Source organism: Natrix helvetica (assembly GCF_964273705.1).
Source record: "Natrix helvetica genome assembly, chromosome: 4".
Taxonomy (NCBI): domain Eukaryota; kingdom Metazoa; phylum Chordata; class Lepidosauria; order Squamata; family Natricidae; genus Natrix; species Natrix helvetica.
Window position 1 is genome coordinate 117,921,643 of NC_138550.1, and position 16,161 is coordinate 117,937,803.

The 16,161-nt window shown below is 37.1% G+C and overlaps 1 protein-coding gene across 2 annotated transcripts in view; it reads left to right on the forward strand.

The window, feature by feature from the left end:
• The window catches only part of LAMA1 (laminin subunit alpha 1), a 108,701-nt gene that overhangs the window by 50,590 nt on the left and 41,950 nt on the right, over nucleotides 1–16,161 (forward strand). For both annotated transcript variants that reach the window (XM_081950277.1, XM_081950276.1), the window contains exons 23-33: nucleotides 674–904; nucleotides 1,791–1,934; nucleotides 2,863–3,042; nucleotides 4,727–4,912; nucleotides 6,861–6,988; nucleotides 7,797–7,917; nucleotides 8,029–8,166; nucleotides 9,887–10,008; nucleotides 11,457–11,543; nucleotides 14,140–14,333; nucleotides 15,207–15,349. In XM_081950277.1, the coding sequence (XP_081806403.1) occupies nucleotides 674–904; nucleotides 1,791–1,934; nucleotides 2,863–3,042; nucleotides 4,727–4,912; nucleotides 6,861–6,988; nucleotides 7,797–7,917; nucleotides 8,029–8,166; nucleotides 9,887–10,008; nucleotides 11,457–11,543; nucleotides 14,140–14,333; nucleotides 15,207–15,349 (1,674 nt within the window). The remainder of the gene's footprint in view (nucleotides 1–673; nucleotides 905–1,790; nucleotides 1,935–2,862; nucleotides 3,043–4,726; nucleotides 4,913–6,860; nucleotides 6,989–7,796; nucleotides 7,918–8,028; nucleotides 8,167–9,886; nucleotides 10,009–11,456; nucleotides 11,544–14,139; nucleotides 14,334–15,206; nucleotides 15,350–16,161) is intronic.

The following is a 16,161-nucleotide window of genomic DNA, read 5'->3' on the forward strand; positions in this document are numbered from 1 at the left end:
TAAGTGGTGGGAGCGCAGGGGGGTAGTGTGCAGATTTTCGGCACCTATAATGCAATGCGCGACCCCCCCAGTGCACATGCGCGCACTACAGGTGCGACCCCCCCCATTTTTGCATGCTTTTTTCGCCCTCCCCAGGCTCAAGAGGCTGGGGTTTCTGGTTTGCTCGGAGGGTCATTTTAAGCGCTCCAAAGGCTTCAGGGACCTTCAAGAGGCTTCCCTGAAGCCTTCGGAGCGCTCAAAACGAGCCTCCGAGCAAACCGGAAGTCCGTTCCCGAACTTCAGGTTTGCCCATAGGTTTTTTGCGCTCCAGACGCTTCAGGGAAGCTCATGAAGCTTCCGGAGGGCCTCCGGGGGTGGGCGGGGGAGGCTCTTTTCACCCTCCTCAGGCTCCTATAAAGCCTCTGGAGCCTGGGGAAAGCGAAAAATGGCTTTAAAAAAGGGTGAACTCAGCTGACAGGGCAGCGCCTCACATGCCCTGACAAATGGCTCCGTGTGCCACCTGTGGCACGCGTGCCATAGGTTCACCATCACTGTTTTAGAGAATGTTTCTCTTATAGCAAAACAAAGGGTCTTGTCAAAGAAAACAATACTGATGACTTTTTAATGACTGTCAAAAGTAATTTGTAAACATGGCTTTTTCAAATTACAGGATTCTATTCTTTTTTTTTTTCAGGCTTGCAATTGTAGTCATTTAGGTTCCCTCAGTTTCCAGTGTGACCAGTTGACTTCTCAGTGCCAATGTAAGCAAGGATACGGAGGGGACAGGTGTTCCCTGTGTGCTTTGGGTTACAGGGACTATCCTGATTGTATTCCTTGTGACTGTGATATGCGTGGGAGTAAAGCAGAGATGTGCAATCAAGGAATCTGCAGCTGTGAAGAGGAAACGGGTGTGTGTGTTTGCAAGGTATAGCATAATAAGATAAAGTATTGGCCTATTAGGTTTTTAGTAATAGCAATAGGAACTTAGACTTATGTACCGCTTTACAGCCCTCTCTAAGCTGTTTACAGAGTCAGCCTCTTGCCCCCACAATCTGGGTCCTCATATACCGACCTCGGAAAGATGGAAGGCTGAGTCAACCTTGAGCTGGTGAGAATTGAACTGCCGAACAGTAGGCAGTCAGCAGTCAGCAGACATAGCCTGCAGTCACTGCACCATCATGGGTCTTAATGTTTTTAATCATGGTTGTATACCGTACAAAAGAGAGAAAGATAAAGTCTAAAGAAACTTTCGGTAATCTTTTGAAGCAGGAGGAATTGGGAAGCATTGTAAAGGTACTTCTGCAAAAAAACCAAAATTCCCTATTCACTTTGCCATTACATGAAAAAGGGAATTAAAAAAATGAAAAACTTACCCCAAACAACCTCATGCCACAATTCTGGTGAAAGAGAAGAGGAAACCAATGGAACCGTTGTCAGTTTCACCCTAAAGTATTTCTCTTAAGAGACCTGCTAAAGAATTAAGAGAATATAAAATTGAAGACATGGACATTCTAAATTTCTTTCAAGCCTCAGCTTTGCAGGTTAAAAAGTTTTTTTCCAGTTTAGAGACACCTAAACTGAGCCATAAATATATTTAATATGATCACAGAAGTTTGGCATTCTTTTAAAGTGGGGCAGAGTCCTCATGGAAAAGTGAGTTGGCTAGAACTAATATATAGGGAATAATTGCAAGCTCCTATCAGTATCTTATAGAATTATACGTACTATATATCTATTGTCCACATACTATTAAGGCTACAAAAAATACTAAAAGTCATTATTGTCTGATGCTGATCATGATCTTGTTTCAGGAAAATGTGTTTGGATTGCACTGCAATGAATGCAAAAGCGGGACGTTTGCTCTACATGCTGTAAATCCTTTGGGATGCACCCCTTGCTTCTGTTCTGGGATGACAGAACTCTGTGCAGAAGTAGAAGGTTATGTGCGAGTTCCGGTTAGTAAAGTGTACTAGTTGTCCTTTCTTTCTATTCTAATTTCTTCCTCACATGATCTTCTTGTAAACCATTTGCATTGCAGCTAGGGTGGGAATACACCAGTCAGAGGTGGAATTTAGCAGGTTCTGACCAGTTCTGGAGAACCGGTAGTGGAAATTTTGATTAGTTTGGAGAAACAGTAAATACCACCTCTGACTGGCCCCGCACCCATCTGTTCTCTGCCTCCCGAGTTCCAGCTGATTGGGAGGGAATGGAGATTTTACAGTATCCTTTCCCTGCCATGCCCACAGAACCGGTAGATTTTGAATCCCACCACCCCAGAATGTTTGGAAGAGTCTTAATGTTTCTTAGTATTATGTTTAGAATTTTGCCGCCATCAAGAATTTAATTATTTTATTTTATTTCAGAATTTGATTTAGACATATCCAACTCCAAATTAGTTTACTTTGCTACTTTTAAGTTTCTTAACATTTGTTGCAAGCTGTTCTGGTTGATTGAAAGTTCAATACAAATCTTAAATAACTGCACTTATTTATATGCATTTCATTTTCAGGCAAGTTTACAGTGTTTTGAATTGTCTTTACTGTAGGATTCTCTATGCATCTTTAAACCCAACCAGTGCTTTTTGTGTAAGGAATGCAGTTTATCTAAGTTTTGTTTCTTTTTGCTTTCTTTTCCTGCATCCTTAGCTTCAGCTGGTTTATATAACTATAGCTAGAAGGAGAAAAATATAAAAGAAAATTGTGCCTTGAACAGAGAAGCAGCTTTATTCTAATACAAAATGTAAGATGCATTAATAAAATTGCTCCCAAATTTCAAAGGATGGGTGATTTGTTAGTTGTTTTCAGGAAGCATGTGAAACCTTTCTTAGTCTGACCCCATATGTAGTTCATTTTAAATGGATAACCGGTTGGCTTGGTATTGCAGGTAACACTGACTCCAGAACAGGAACTATTACACGTGGTTTCTCTTAGTAACTTTACTGGAACAAGTGAAGGTGTATTTTTTCAATTTCCGGACATAGTAATGGATGCGGCAACAGTCCGCCAACACTTGAATGCAGAACCCTTTTACTGGAAATTACCAGATCAGTTCCAGGGAAACCAGGTAAATATTTATTTTTCTGTCCCTCCTATGGATAAGTCCGCAACTGAATATCTAAAAATTCTGAAGAGAATTCACTGTGCATTTCTGACTACTTACATTCATTCATATATGTTCACTGTACGTTCACAGCAAAACTATTAAAATTTTATATGTCTTTGTTTTTTTGAAATCACATAATATATGTAAGACTGCTTGCAGAATTTTGAAAACTACTAGACTCAATAGAATCTGAAATCAGAGTGAAAATTCAGAGACAGAGACTATGACATATTTCTGGGGTTGTAGCTAGTACTATCGTTGAAGGCTTAACAAAATGCTTACGTTTTCTGAATTGATGCTGACCTAGCTGACCTGTCTGATGTGTTGGTAGTTGTTTAACATAATTGCTACTTGGATTTTAAAGCATGGTTTTAAAAAGTCCATGCTTTTTAAAGCATTTTAAAGCATGGATATGGTAGCTAAGACACTGATCTTGTCGATCAGAAGGTCAGAAAGTTCAGCGGTTCGAATCCCTAGTGCTGTGTAACGGAGTGAGATACCTTTACTTGTCCCAGCTTCTGCCAACCTAGCAGTTCGAAAGCATGTAAAAATGCAAGTAGAAAAAGAAGGACCACTTTTGGTGGGAAGGTAACAGCGTTCCGTGCGCCCTCAGTATTTAGTCATGTCAGACACATGACCACGGAGACATCTTCAGACAGTGCTGGCTCTTCGGCTTTGAAACGTAGATGAGCACTGCCCCCTAGAGTTGGGAACGACTAGCACATATGTGCAGGAGGAACCTTTGTATTTATTTTTTTATTTTTCTGCAAGGAAGATGAATATGGTGTGTTTTGGGGAAAAGGTTTCTCATAATGTGAGCTGTACTTCCCCTGGGGAATCTTTTAGTTGTACATTTTTACAATAATCTACATTTCCTAAGTTTCATTGTATTATTTGTTGTGTTTATTCTTGTATTTGGATTTTTAGAGAAGGTGTGTATATTAAGGTTACACTAAAGGGAGGTGTGATAGAAAATCTTTAAGGTCTTCTATTTGCTAAGAATACGGTAATAGAAAAGTTGTTCTTGAAAGCAATCAAATAATGAAAGGAAGTGATTAAAAGGTGACTAAAACTAAGAGGTAGAGAAAAAATGAAATGATCCAGGAAGTCGGGAAGCAAGGATATAAATTAGTAATTGGGTTCTGTTGAATTACATATCTTATTGTAACAGATGTTAAAAGATTTTAACCTGTGTTTACCAAATTACAGTATATTGCAACATAGTTCTTCACCTCATTTTTCCCCATATTCTCAGGTGGAAAAGCTTTTAAAGTCTTACTTTTACTTTTCTAGAAGGACATGCAATTGTTAACTTTAGATTGTTTTAAACATATTTGTTTGAAATCTTAGATTCCTGGAACTGGCTTTTTAAAACTGAATGTAGGTTAAGTTGATTATAGTTCTTGATGAAATGGAAAGCAAAAAACAAAACCCAATTATATTGACTCTATTGGAAAATAAGAAATTATTGCTTGATTTGTAAATGAAGTCAATACATGATAAGTATTAGGAAAAAAGAGATGATTCTGGAGATCAGATTTTGGAGCAGACCATGAGGAAAAAGATGATCTGCTACCAATCTAGATTTTAGTGAAAATACTTCAAAAATGTCTCAAATTAACAATATAATTATTTATCAAAACAGCTCATGGCATATGGTGGGAAACTGAAATATTCGGTAGCTTTTTATGCTCTGGATGGTCTTGGAACTGCAAATCTTGAACCACAACTTCTGATTAAGGGAGGTCACCCTAGGAAACAGGTCATCTACGTGGATGTTCCTGCTCCGGAAAATGGATTAAGGCAAAATGAAGAGATACTAATGATGGAGGTGAGACTAAATTTTTTTATTATATACCGTATATACTTGAGTATAAGCCGAATTTTTCAGCCCACTTTTTGGGCTGAAAAATCCACTTCGGCTTATACTCCAGTGAACAAAAAATCCATGCGACCACCGGCTGCCCCACTCCTCGGCTCCCCCGAACCGTCTCACTAAAGCTTCGCAAAACGAACCGGAAACCGACGGACGCACATGACCCCCCTAGAGTGAAACGCCGCCCACGCTTTCCCTTCCTAGCGTTTTCCCCCTCTCCCGTAGCTCTCGCAATCCGTGACGGAACTGATCGCCGAAACCAGGTTTTGCAAGCAGAGGAGGAGGAGGAGTGCCTCGGGAGCGGGTGTCCTGGTCAGCGGGGGAGGATCCGAGGGTGCTGGTAGGGGGTTTACAGCAAAGAAGCGGGATGGAGTGTCAGGGGAGCCGAGTCGGCAGAGGGGAGGGTGGCGCTGGAAGCGCGTTGTATATCGCGGTGATCGCGGTAAATATATATATAGATAGATGTATGTAAAAAAAGTACCGGTTTTCTATTCGTGTTTATGTGTATACAGTCCCATCGCACTCCTCTTTTCCACATGCCTCAATTAAAGCAATTTTATTGTTATCTAGCTGCTGCATTTCCCAGCCTCGGCTTATACTCGAGTCAATAACTTTTTCCAGTTTTTTGGGGTAAAATTAGGGGTCTCGGCTTATACTCGAGTCGGCTTATACTCAAGTATATACGGTATGTAGAAATGTATCTAGAGTTTTTGCTCACAGTTGAAAAGAGGCATTGTTTGCTCTTCACTTTTTTGTGTGAAAATCAAAAAATCACCAACCATGTTTCTTCAGGTTATTTATCTTTTATAATATAAGTTGTATGACATCATCATGTGACATACTAAAATATCATGTCCAAGAAAAATGTCCTTATTCTCTTTCAAATATTGATTGGCAACATATAAAACTGTGAATGAATCCCACTTTGAAGAGCTAATATTCTATCCAAGATTGTAAACTATATCACTCTAGAATTATTTTAATAATAAATGTGTATTCGAAGTTATATATATATACTGTACATACATGCATTCATAATGCATACATACATTCATACATAAACTGTCACAGAACCATAAGCGGGAATACAATGTCATAGTTGGTTTGCAAATTCTTGCACAACCATTACTGAAAGACTTGTTGCTGAGCAACATCGGAATAAAAAGTATAAGGTTTTCAGTGTGTAAATTTTATGACTTGAAGAGTGCAAAAATATTATCATAGTCATTGCATCAGCAATAGTATTGCTTTGAGTTTGAATCTATCAAATAATATTCTTCTGCTAGGTACTATCCACCGCTCTTGGAGGTATCTCTATACTTTGAGCTGAAGTGATTTTCTTGCATCAGCCTTGCTCCTTAGAGCCTTGTCAGGATGCATCTGTCTCTGAAAATAACTTTCAACATCTTTCAAATGTAGCATAGTAATTTAGAATATGCTTAATTGACTGTATGTTTGTTAACTCTAGGTTATTAATTTTACTCCACTGGGCTCATAAAGCCAGTGAAGACTTAATTAGGGAAGTGTCATGACTAGTTCTTATGATCAGCTTTATTAAATGCAAAAGCACTTTACATTTCACATACAATTAATTTTGCAGCTAAGGTGTTGAGGGCAATATTGATAATACTCATTCAGTGACCATTTACAATTACCACAGCGATAAAAACAGTAGTTTATAACCAATGCTTTTATTTATGACCTTTGCAGATTTGTAAAGCAAAGGAAAGCCGAAGTAAAATCATAAAGACAATCGCAGTGCTGACAAAGTTGCCGGTCCCAATTGTGGTCACTAAATGGGGAATACTGATACACAAAAAACTAAAAGCAATTTCATTAAACTAGTACATATTATTAACAGTTTGTAATTAATTTATGTTTATTTTTTTCTTGTCTTTAACAGAATACTTGGAAATACTTTAATGCTGTTTCAGATGAATCTGTCTCACATTTTGACTTTATGTCAGTGCTGAGCCATATTGAATATATTCTTATCAAGGCTTCATATGGTCAAGGATTGCAACAAAGCAGGTAAAGTGCTAAAATGTTTGTTTTTATTTATTTTATTTTGTTATCAAATTCATATAGTCATCCATGTCACTAAACAAGTGACTAGGTGGCACATAACAAAGTTAATAAACACGAGTTCACAAATAACTGTTATTATTAAAAACATTTTAAAAATGCAGCTTAAAAAATAATGGGTAATAATAATGGAGCAATCTTATTAATTTACTGCATATTACTGCTCAGTATACATAAATATAAATATGGTATCAATTATTTTGTGCTGTTTTTGATGGTTATGCTTCTAAAAATGTTTCTGAAAATCAACACATTTTTTTCTTAAGAAAATCGAATGCAGCATGATTAAAGTTTATAGTGCAGATTCGGACAGTCCCAAGTGAATCAATTCACCGTTTAGCAATTCTTCGTAACTTACATGAAAAATTATTAGTGCATATTCAGAGAAACTTTAATGGGCATACCTAAGGACTATCATATTCAGGAAAATTATTATCACAAGGTTTGCTATGCAGACCAGCCTTGCTCTTCTGGTCCTTCTAAATATTTTGGGATGAAAACCTCCAGAAATGTCTAACCAAGAGGCCTATTTCTTTAAGCCTTTATTAATTTTTATTACCTGCTAGTACCTCAGAATTTCAAATCTTGCGTTTTGGCGTTTATTTCTACCTTTTAGTTTTGTAACCTATAACTCTGACTAAAATATTTGCAGAAGCCATTTCAATTGGTAGGAAATAATAAGAAATTTTTAATCTCTTGTCTGATAAATGAAGAATGTCTCATTTTTACTTTGTTTTTATGGAACACTTTTTAGAATCTCAAACGTCTCAATGGAAATTGCAGTGAAAGCTGATCTCATGCCCTTAGCCAAGGAACCAGCTCATCACATTGAAAAATGCCTGTGCCCTGGAGGTTATGCAGGACTATCCTGTCAGGTATGGTATGACTTAGTGAAAAAAATATGTTAGGGTAACATCTTATCATAACGTTAAATAATGTTATTTAAAAAGAAGTCTGCCATGTTAATAAAGCTCTTTTCTGTATAGGACTGTGCAGCAGGATACTATAGGGAGAGGCATGAAAACACACACCTAAAAGTGTTGCCCTCGATAGTTTCACTATGTGTACCCTGCCAGTGCAACAATCACAGCAGTGCTTGTGATCCAGAAACAGGGAAATGTTCGGTATGTAAACTCCTACTAATAATTTTTTTTTGTATCAATATTTGGGAGCTGGCCAATTTGCTTTAAGAAGGGCAGTTATATAAATGTTTAAAATAAATGCAATAATTCAAGATAAAAAAGATCTGGAAAATGAGATGATCAAAACTAGAAATGCAAACCCTTACAATACAATACAATACAATACAATACAATACAATACAATACAATACAATACAATACAATACAATACAATACAATACAATAGTAGAGTTGGAAGGGACCTTGGAGGCCTTCTAGTCCAACCCCCTGCCTAGGCAGGAAACCCTATACCGCTTCAGACAGATGGCTATCCAACATCTTCTTAAAGACTTCCAGTGTTGGGGCATTCACAACTTCTGGAGGCAAGCTGTTCCACTGATTAATTGTTCTAACTGTCAGGAAATTTCTCCTCAGTTCTAAGTTACTTCTCTCCTTGATTAGTTTCCACTCATTGCTTCTTGTTCTACCCTCGGGTGCCTTGGAGAATAGTTTGACTCCTTCTTCTTTGTGGCAACCCCTGAGATATTGGAACACTGCTATCATGTCTCCCCTAGTCCTTCTTTTCATTAAACTAGACATACCCAGTTCCTGCAACCGTTCTTCATATGTTTTAGTCTCCAGTCCCCTAATCATCTTTGTTGCTTCAAGAACAACTTTTATACTCAGATAGTAAAAACGGTATATATCTAATAATATTCATGCTGCAAACTTTGCAATATTATCATGGACTAGAGATAATTCTCAACTTACAACAGTTTGTTTAGTGACCATTCGAAGTTACAATGGCACTGAAAAAAGTGAACTAAAACCGTTTTCACACGTATGATCACTGCAGTTATTTCCATGATCACACAATCAAAATTCGGATTCTTGGCAACTGCTTCATATTTATGATGCTTGCAGTGTCCCAGGGTCATGTGATCAACTTTTGCAGCCTTCTGACAAACAAAATGGGGAAGCCAGAATCAGTTAATAACTTTGTCACTAACTTAACAACTTCAGTGATTCACAACTGTGGCAGGAAAGATCACAAAATTCACATAACAAATGTCTCACTTAGCAACAGAAATTTTGAGTTCAATTGTAGATCGTAAGTCAAGGACTACCTGTAATTTTTTTTGCAAGATTACTTTTAGTCATCTTACCTTATTCACAAAAGTATTTAAAAAGCTAATACAAACAAACAATGCAGACTATGTCTAGGAGGTTATTCTCTGGAAGAAACCAGTACAAGGAGCAAGAGATTGAAAGAATAAATTAAACCGAGGCACACAATGGTTCAAGATGCTCTGAATTCAAAATAACTGTTTCTATGGCGTGTGCTGCAGTAGTTTAGGTTAGCATAATGGCCTTAACCCCTTAAATTTTACAATTTTAATTGAAACATCATCAAAAATGAATCACTGATGGAGATGACTCAGATGGCTTGAAGAAATTAGGGCAATATTAAAATAAGAAATAGAACTAATTACTTTCACTCCAAGGATTACCCATATTGAAATGGCAAGAATTTTCTACAGTTTTACTCCTTTGGTTTTCTACAAATATCAATCTATTTTTATAATTAAAGGAATAAATATATCATCTGTCATGTCTATCTCTTGATATTTTAGGTAGTTAGTAAGTGCACTGTATTTATGAAGTGGAAAGCTTTTTATTGTAATTATTTTAATTTTAAAATTCATGAATTATTGTTTCCTAGGACTGCAAAGATAATACAGTTGGTGATCATTGCAATATTTGTGCCCCTGGTTATTACGGCAAAGTTAAAGGATCCATCAATGATTGTTCACTATGTGCATGTCCAAGAATGAGTCCTGAAAGGTAGCTAAGTATTAACCTGGCTGTCTTAATAATTATTATACTTAATATAGTATTAGATCAACAATAGCTGGTGTTGGCAGCTATATTTCTAAGTGATTCTATTTTCTTTTAAAATCCTTGATTAAAATGGGATTTGTAATTCATCTTAGACAGATAATTCAATAAACTTTATCATAGTCTACTGGTTGATCTTGTGGTTACATCATATCAGCCACAATCACAATGACTAAACATAACAGTTCAACACTTTTGGAAAAGTATTATGCTACACTAAAACTTCAACAAGGAACAGAATTGTATTTATGTATTAATATAGCTAATTAATAGTCTTATTTACTTAGGAAAAAACCTTATTGAAATCAGTGAGACTTTTCTGAATCCATATGCATAATGTTGAATACTTAGTAGAATTGAATGGTACTGGAACTGTAGGTTTTTTTTAGGCATCAAAAGAAACATGACTTAATGTTCCTACATACCTAATTATGGCTGTACAAGATGTTGGGGTGATAATGGGGAGAGTCAGGTTCCAGTTCACTCACATCTGTTGGAGCTCATTGGGTTATTTTGGGTCAACCATTCACTGACAGCCCAATTTATTTCACAGGGTTGTGATCGGAAAAAAATGGGGAGAGCAAGGGCTGTTTATTTCCTTAAACCCTTGAATGAAACAACGTTGTTAATTGCGAAGTTGTGTCTGTCTCATCGCGATCCCATGGACAACATTCCCCCAGGCCTTTCTGTCCTCTACCATCCCCTGGAGTCTATTTAAGCTCACGCTGACTGCTTCAGTGACTCCATCCAGTCATCTCATTCTCTGTCGTCTCCTCCTTCTTTTGCCCTCAATTGTTCCAGGCATTAGGCTCTTCTCCAGTGAGTCCTTCCTTCTCATTAGGTGGTCAAAGTATTTGAGTTTCATCTTCAGGATCTGGCCTTCTAAAGAGCAGCCAGGGTTGATCTCCTCTAGTACTGACCGGTTTGATTGCCTTTCAGTCCAAGGGACTCACAGGAGTCTTCTCCAGCACTTCTCAAGGGCCCTCAGTTCTTCGGCGGTCAGCCTTTCTTATGGTGAATGAAACAATACAAATCTAATAAATAAAATTATATACCAGCTTGGATAAATATGTTTTCCTAAAAATTATTATTATTATTATTATTATTATTATTATTATTATTATTATTATTATTGTTGTTGTTGTTGTTGTTGTTGTTGTTGTTGTTGTTATTATGTTAATCTTTGGTGAGATTCACAGCCTTTGGGGCTGGTTGGTAGCCTAACAGCTCAAGTCCTAACCAAGGACCTAGGAACTGTTAAGGTAATGTCGGAGGATATAAGTTGTTCCAAGTAGGGTGTTGTTGTTCTTGTTGTTGTTGTTGTTGTTGTTGTTGTTGTTATCATCATCGTCACCATCACCATCATCATCATCATTATTATTTTGTTCTTCAAGCTTTAGTCCAACATGTGTTGCAAAAGATATAAAGGATTTCCATTGCAATGCTTGTGTCACTGGATATGAAGGGCAGTATTGTGAAAGGTAAGGTATTCAGCTCATTACAACTTTTGTAACAAATGTACCTACATTAAGAGTGCAGACAAGAGCAACAAAGATGATTAGGGGACTGGAGGCTAAAACATATGAAGAACGGTTGCAGGAACTGGGTATGTCTAGTTTAATGAGAAGAAGGGGTAGGGGAGACATGATAGCAGTGTTCCAATATCTCAGGGGTTGCCACAAAGAAGAGGGAGTCAAACTATTCTCCGAGGCACCTGAGTGTAGAACAAGAAGCAATGGGTGGAAACTAATTAAGGAGAGAAACAATCTAGAACTGAGGAGAAATTTCCTGACAGTTAGAACAATTAATCAATGGAACAGCTTGCCTCCAGCAGTTGTGAATGCCCTAACACTGGAAGTCTTTAAGAAGATGTTGGATAGCCATTTGTCTGAAATGGTATAGGGTTTCCTGCCTAGGCAGGGGGTTGGACTAGAAGACATCCAAGGTCCCTTCCAACTCTGCTATTGTATTATTGTAAGAAGAGTTGACATAGCTTAATTTTAGTTGATTCAGACAGCACTAGCAAAAGGAATGCAAAAACCCATGTGTTACCTTATTAGAAATATAGTACTGTAGATAAAAAGTTGCCGTTATTATTTCATGAATATTATTTCATTGTAGAATTAAAGTATTAACATAAACACCTAGTGACTATTAAACCTGATTTATTGGCTAGTCTACGTGTTGTAATGTGCCATCATTCAGTCCAAAAGTATGCCGTTACTTTTTTATGTTACACTGATCCAATCCTAGTATTACTGTGATGCTATTAAAAAAAATGAAGTATTACATGTGCAATTTCTCAGAATTCATTTGCAGGGTCTATAGAATGTAGTCTACCTTATCAAAAGCCTTACTGAAGTCCAAGTAAACTATATCAACGGCATTCCTCTGGTCCACTAATTTTGTCACATTATCAAAGAATGTAATAAGATTAGTCTGGCATGATCTGTTTTGACAAATCCATGTTGACTTTTGGCTATTACTTTGTTTGCTTCTAGGTGTTCGCAAATTCATTGCTTGATTATTTTTTCCAGAATCCTTCCAATACCAGGAAAGATTCTGGAAAAAATAATCAAGCAATGAATTTGCGAACACCTAGAAGCAAACAAAGTAATAGCCAAAAGTCAACATGGATTTGTCAAAAACAGATCATGCCAGACTAATCTTATTACATTCTTTGATAATGTGACAAAATTAGTGGACCAGAGGAATGCTGTTGATATAGTTTACTTGGACTTCAGTAAGGCTTTTGATAAGGTAGACCATAACCTACTACTAGATAAGTAGAAGAATGTGGGTTAGACAGCATCACCACCAGATGGATTCGTAACTGGCTGACCAACCGCACTCAACGTGTAGTCCTCAATGGAACTGCATCTACATGGAGGGAAGTATGCAATGGAATACCCCAAGGCTCTGTTTTAGGCCCAGTACTCTTCAACATCTTCATCAATGATTTGGATGAGGGAATAAATGGGGAACTCATCAAATTTGCAGATGACACCAAGCTGGCAGGAATAGCCAATACTCCAGAAGATAGGCTTAAGATACAGAAGGATCTTGACAAACTTTAACATTGGGCACTATCTAATAAAATGAAATTCAATGGTGAAAAGAGTAAGGTTCTACATTTAGGCAAGAAAAACGGAATGCACAGGTACAGTATAGGTGGTACCGTGCTCAATAGTAGTAACTGTGAGAGGGATCTTGGAGTTCTAGTGGACAACCATTTAAATATGAGCCAGCAGTGTGCAGCAGCTGCCAAAAAAGCCAACACAGTTCTAGGCTGCATCAACAGAGGGATAGAATCAAGATCACGTGAAGTGTTAATACCACTTTATAATGCCTTGTTAAGGCCACACTTGGAATACTGCATTCAGTTCTGGTCGCCACGATGTAAAAAAGATGTGGAGACTCTAGAAAGAGTGCAGAGAAGAGCAACAAAGATGATTAGGGGACTGGAGACCAAAACACATGAAGAACGGTTGCAGGAACTGGGTATGCCTAGCTTAAGAGAAAGAAGGACTAGGGGAGACATGATAGCAGTGTTCCAATATCTCAGGGGTTTCCACAAAGAAGAGGGAGTCAAACTATTCTCCAAGGCACCTGAGGGTAGAACAAGAAGCAATGGGTGGAAACTAATCAAGGAGAGAAGCAACTTAGAACTGAGGAGAAATTTCCTGACAGTTAGAACAATTAATCAGTGGAAAAGCTTGCCTCCAGAAGTTGTGAATGCCCCAACACTGGAAGTCTTTAAGAAGATGTTGGATAGCCATCTGTCTGAAACGGTATAGGGTTTCCTGCCTAGGCAGGGGGTTGGACTAGAAGACCTCCAAGGTCCCTTCCAACTCTACTATTGTATTATTGTATTGTATTATTATCAGGAATCTAGAATGCCCTTCAACATGGAAAATATTTTGTATGTTTAAGTCTCAGACTATTGTGAGATTTGTAGCGTGCGTTAATAAAAGACTGGAAATCACAAAGGGAAAAGAGACAATATAGTGGTTTTATGATAAAGTATTTTTTTTATTAGACATTTAAGAAAGGCTAACTTGTCTTGATTCTTTCTAGATGTTCTCCAGGTTACTATGGAGATCCTACAGTACCAGGTGGAAAATGTCATCAATGTCAGTGCAACCCAAATGGTTCCCTCCATCACCACTGTGATCACACTTCTGGGCAGTGTGTTTGTAAGCAAGGTGTAACAGGACAGTTGTGTGATCAGTGTGATTCAAGGCACATTCTTGTGGAGAATGAATGTGTTTGTAAGTGCTTTATTTTTATTTTTCCCTTTTGCTTTTTAAGTTGAAGTGTGCCTGGAACGGGAACTGATAAATGCAGCTTAATATTATTCAAACTGCAAGATACTGCAGCATGAAACATACTTGTTCAAAAAATATCATTCTTAAAAAATGCTGTCTATATTTTAGATAGGGCCAACTAAATAGATGAAGCGGTTGAATGTCAGTGTATGTATTCCTGTAGATAGTACAAAGGGAAATAGCTGCAGAAATAAATGCACATATAAAGAAGAGTAAAATGGCATACATTTAAACGTATCCATTCAATATATTTATTTGGATTTTGACAAAAGTTGTCCACCTAAAATAATTGGGAGATAAGAACTCTGTTTTCTGATCAATAAAGAAATATTGAGGGATAAAAAACAGAGTGGAAGAATTAATTTAAATTTGATCAGTGAATTGGTGACTTTCAACATATGCATAATTACATGGAGTTATTATTCAGTATAATTAGAAGAAAAGTGGCAATGAAGAACTCCAAAAATATATCCAAAACGAAAGGAATAAGTGCCTATGGTAAATTTTATATAGTGTACATAAATAAAAAGTATTGCAGAGAAAACATTGTAACCATGTATATGATGATAATATAACCATGAAAGAGTTTCTGAAGTTGTCAGGGTTTTTTCCCTTATTTTTTGGAGCCCAAACATTAGACTCTAAAGAGATATCACAGAGGTTGTCATTTGTGTGTTAATTTAAGGGGTACAAATGTGAGGGCTCTCCTTTTTTTGTTTTTAGATTTTTAGTTCATGAGTATACAAACCTTAATGTAAGCATCAATACAAATATGTGTATTAAACTGAAAATAATATCTAGAAATTCTTTCTTCAGCTTGTGATGATGACTGTACAGGGCGGTTGTTGAATGATCTGGATAATTTTGGCAAAGCTATGCTTTTGGTAAACTTTACTGGTGCTATCTTGGCACCTTATGGAGCACTTTCAGACTTGGAAAACGCCACCAAACATTTAAAGGTATGTAAGCTATTGCTTATCTTTTACATTGCAGTTTATATTATTTTGTAGGTAGCTGAAGATTAATATGTTTATTACCACTGGCCTACTTTAAGTATGGTTTGATTGATTCTTATGCCTTCTATGATAAAACACTTATTTCTAATTAGACATAATTCTATGGAATCAACTCTTCTGAACTTGCCATCCACTAAGCCATGGTTGGGAGCTGGGCTGATTCTGTCAGGTGTTATGGTTAAGGAACAGCTTTCTGTCTTACTGTAAATCCTATATTAAGTGCATCAAAATAAATCTATGTGTTATCTCCTGGAAACAGACCTATCACTTTGCATGTTAAATTCCTAATGTTCAGTGATGATGATACTACTACTAATTAATAACAATGTTCCATTTAGTTGTCATTTATATAATTACTTACATAATTGCTTTTATAAAATATCTTCAAATATTTTATAACAAAAGTGGGAGAAGGCAGTTTTGTAGTTAGATGTGAAGCTGTGCAATAGCAATAGCACTGAGATTTATATACCACTACATAGTTGTATATATATAGCCATAGAGACCTCTCTGAGTGGTTTACAGATGTCAGCATATTGCCTTCAACAATCTGGTCCTCATTTTACCGATTGTGGAAGAATGGAAGGCTGAATCAATCTTGAGCTGGTCAGGATCGAACTCCTGGCAGTGGGCAAAATTAGCCTGCAATATTGTATTCTAACCATTGTGCCACTACATATGCTTCCATTCACATGTTACACACTGCAATGTATGAATGGGAGCATACGTGGTATGCTCCCAGTGGCCTTTCCTTC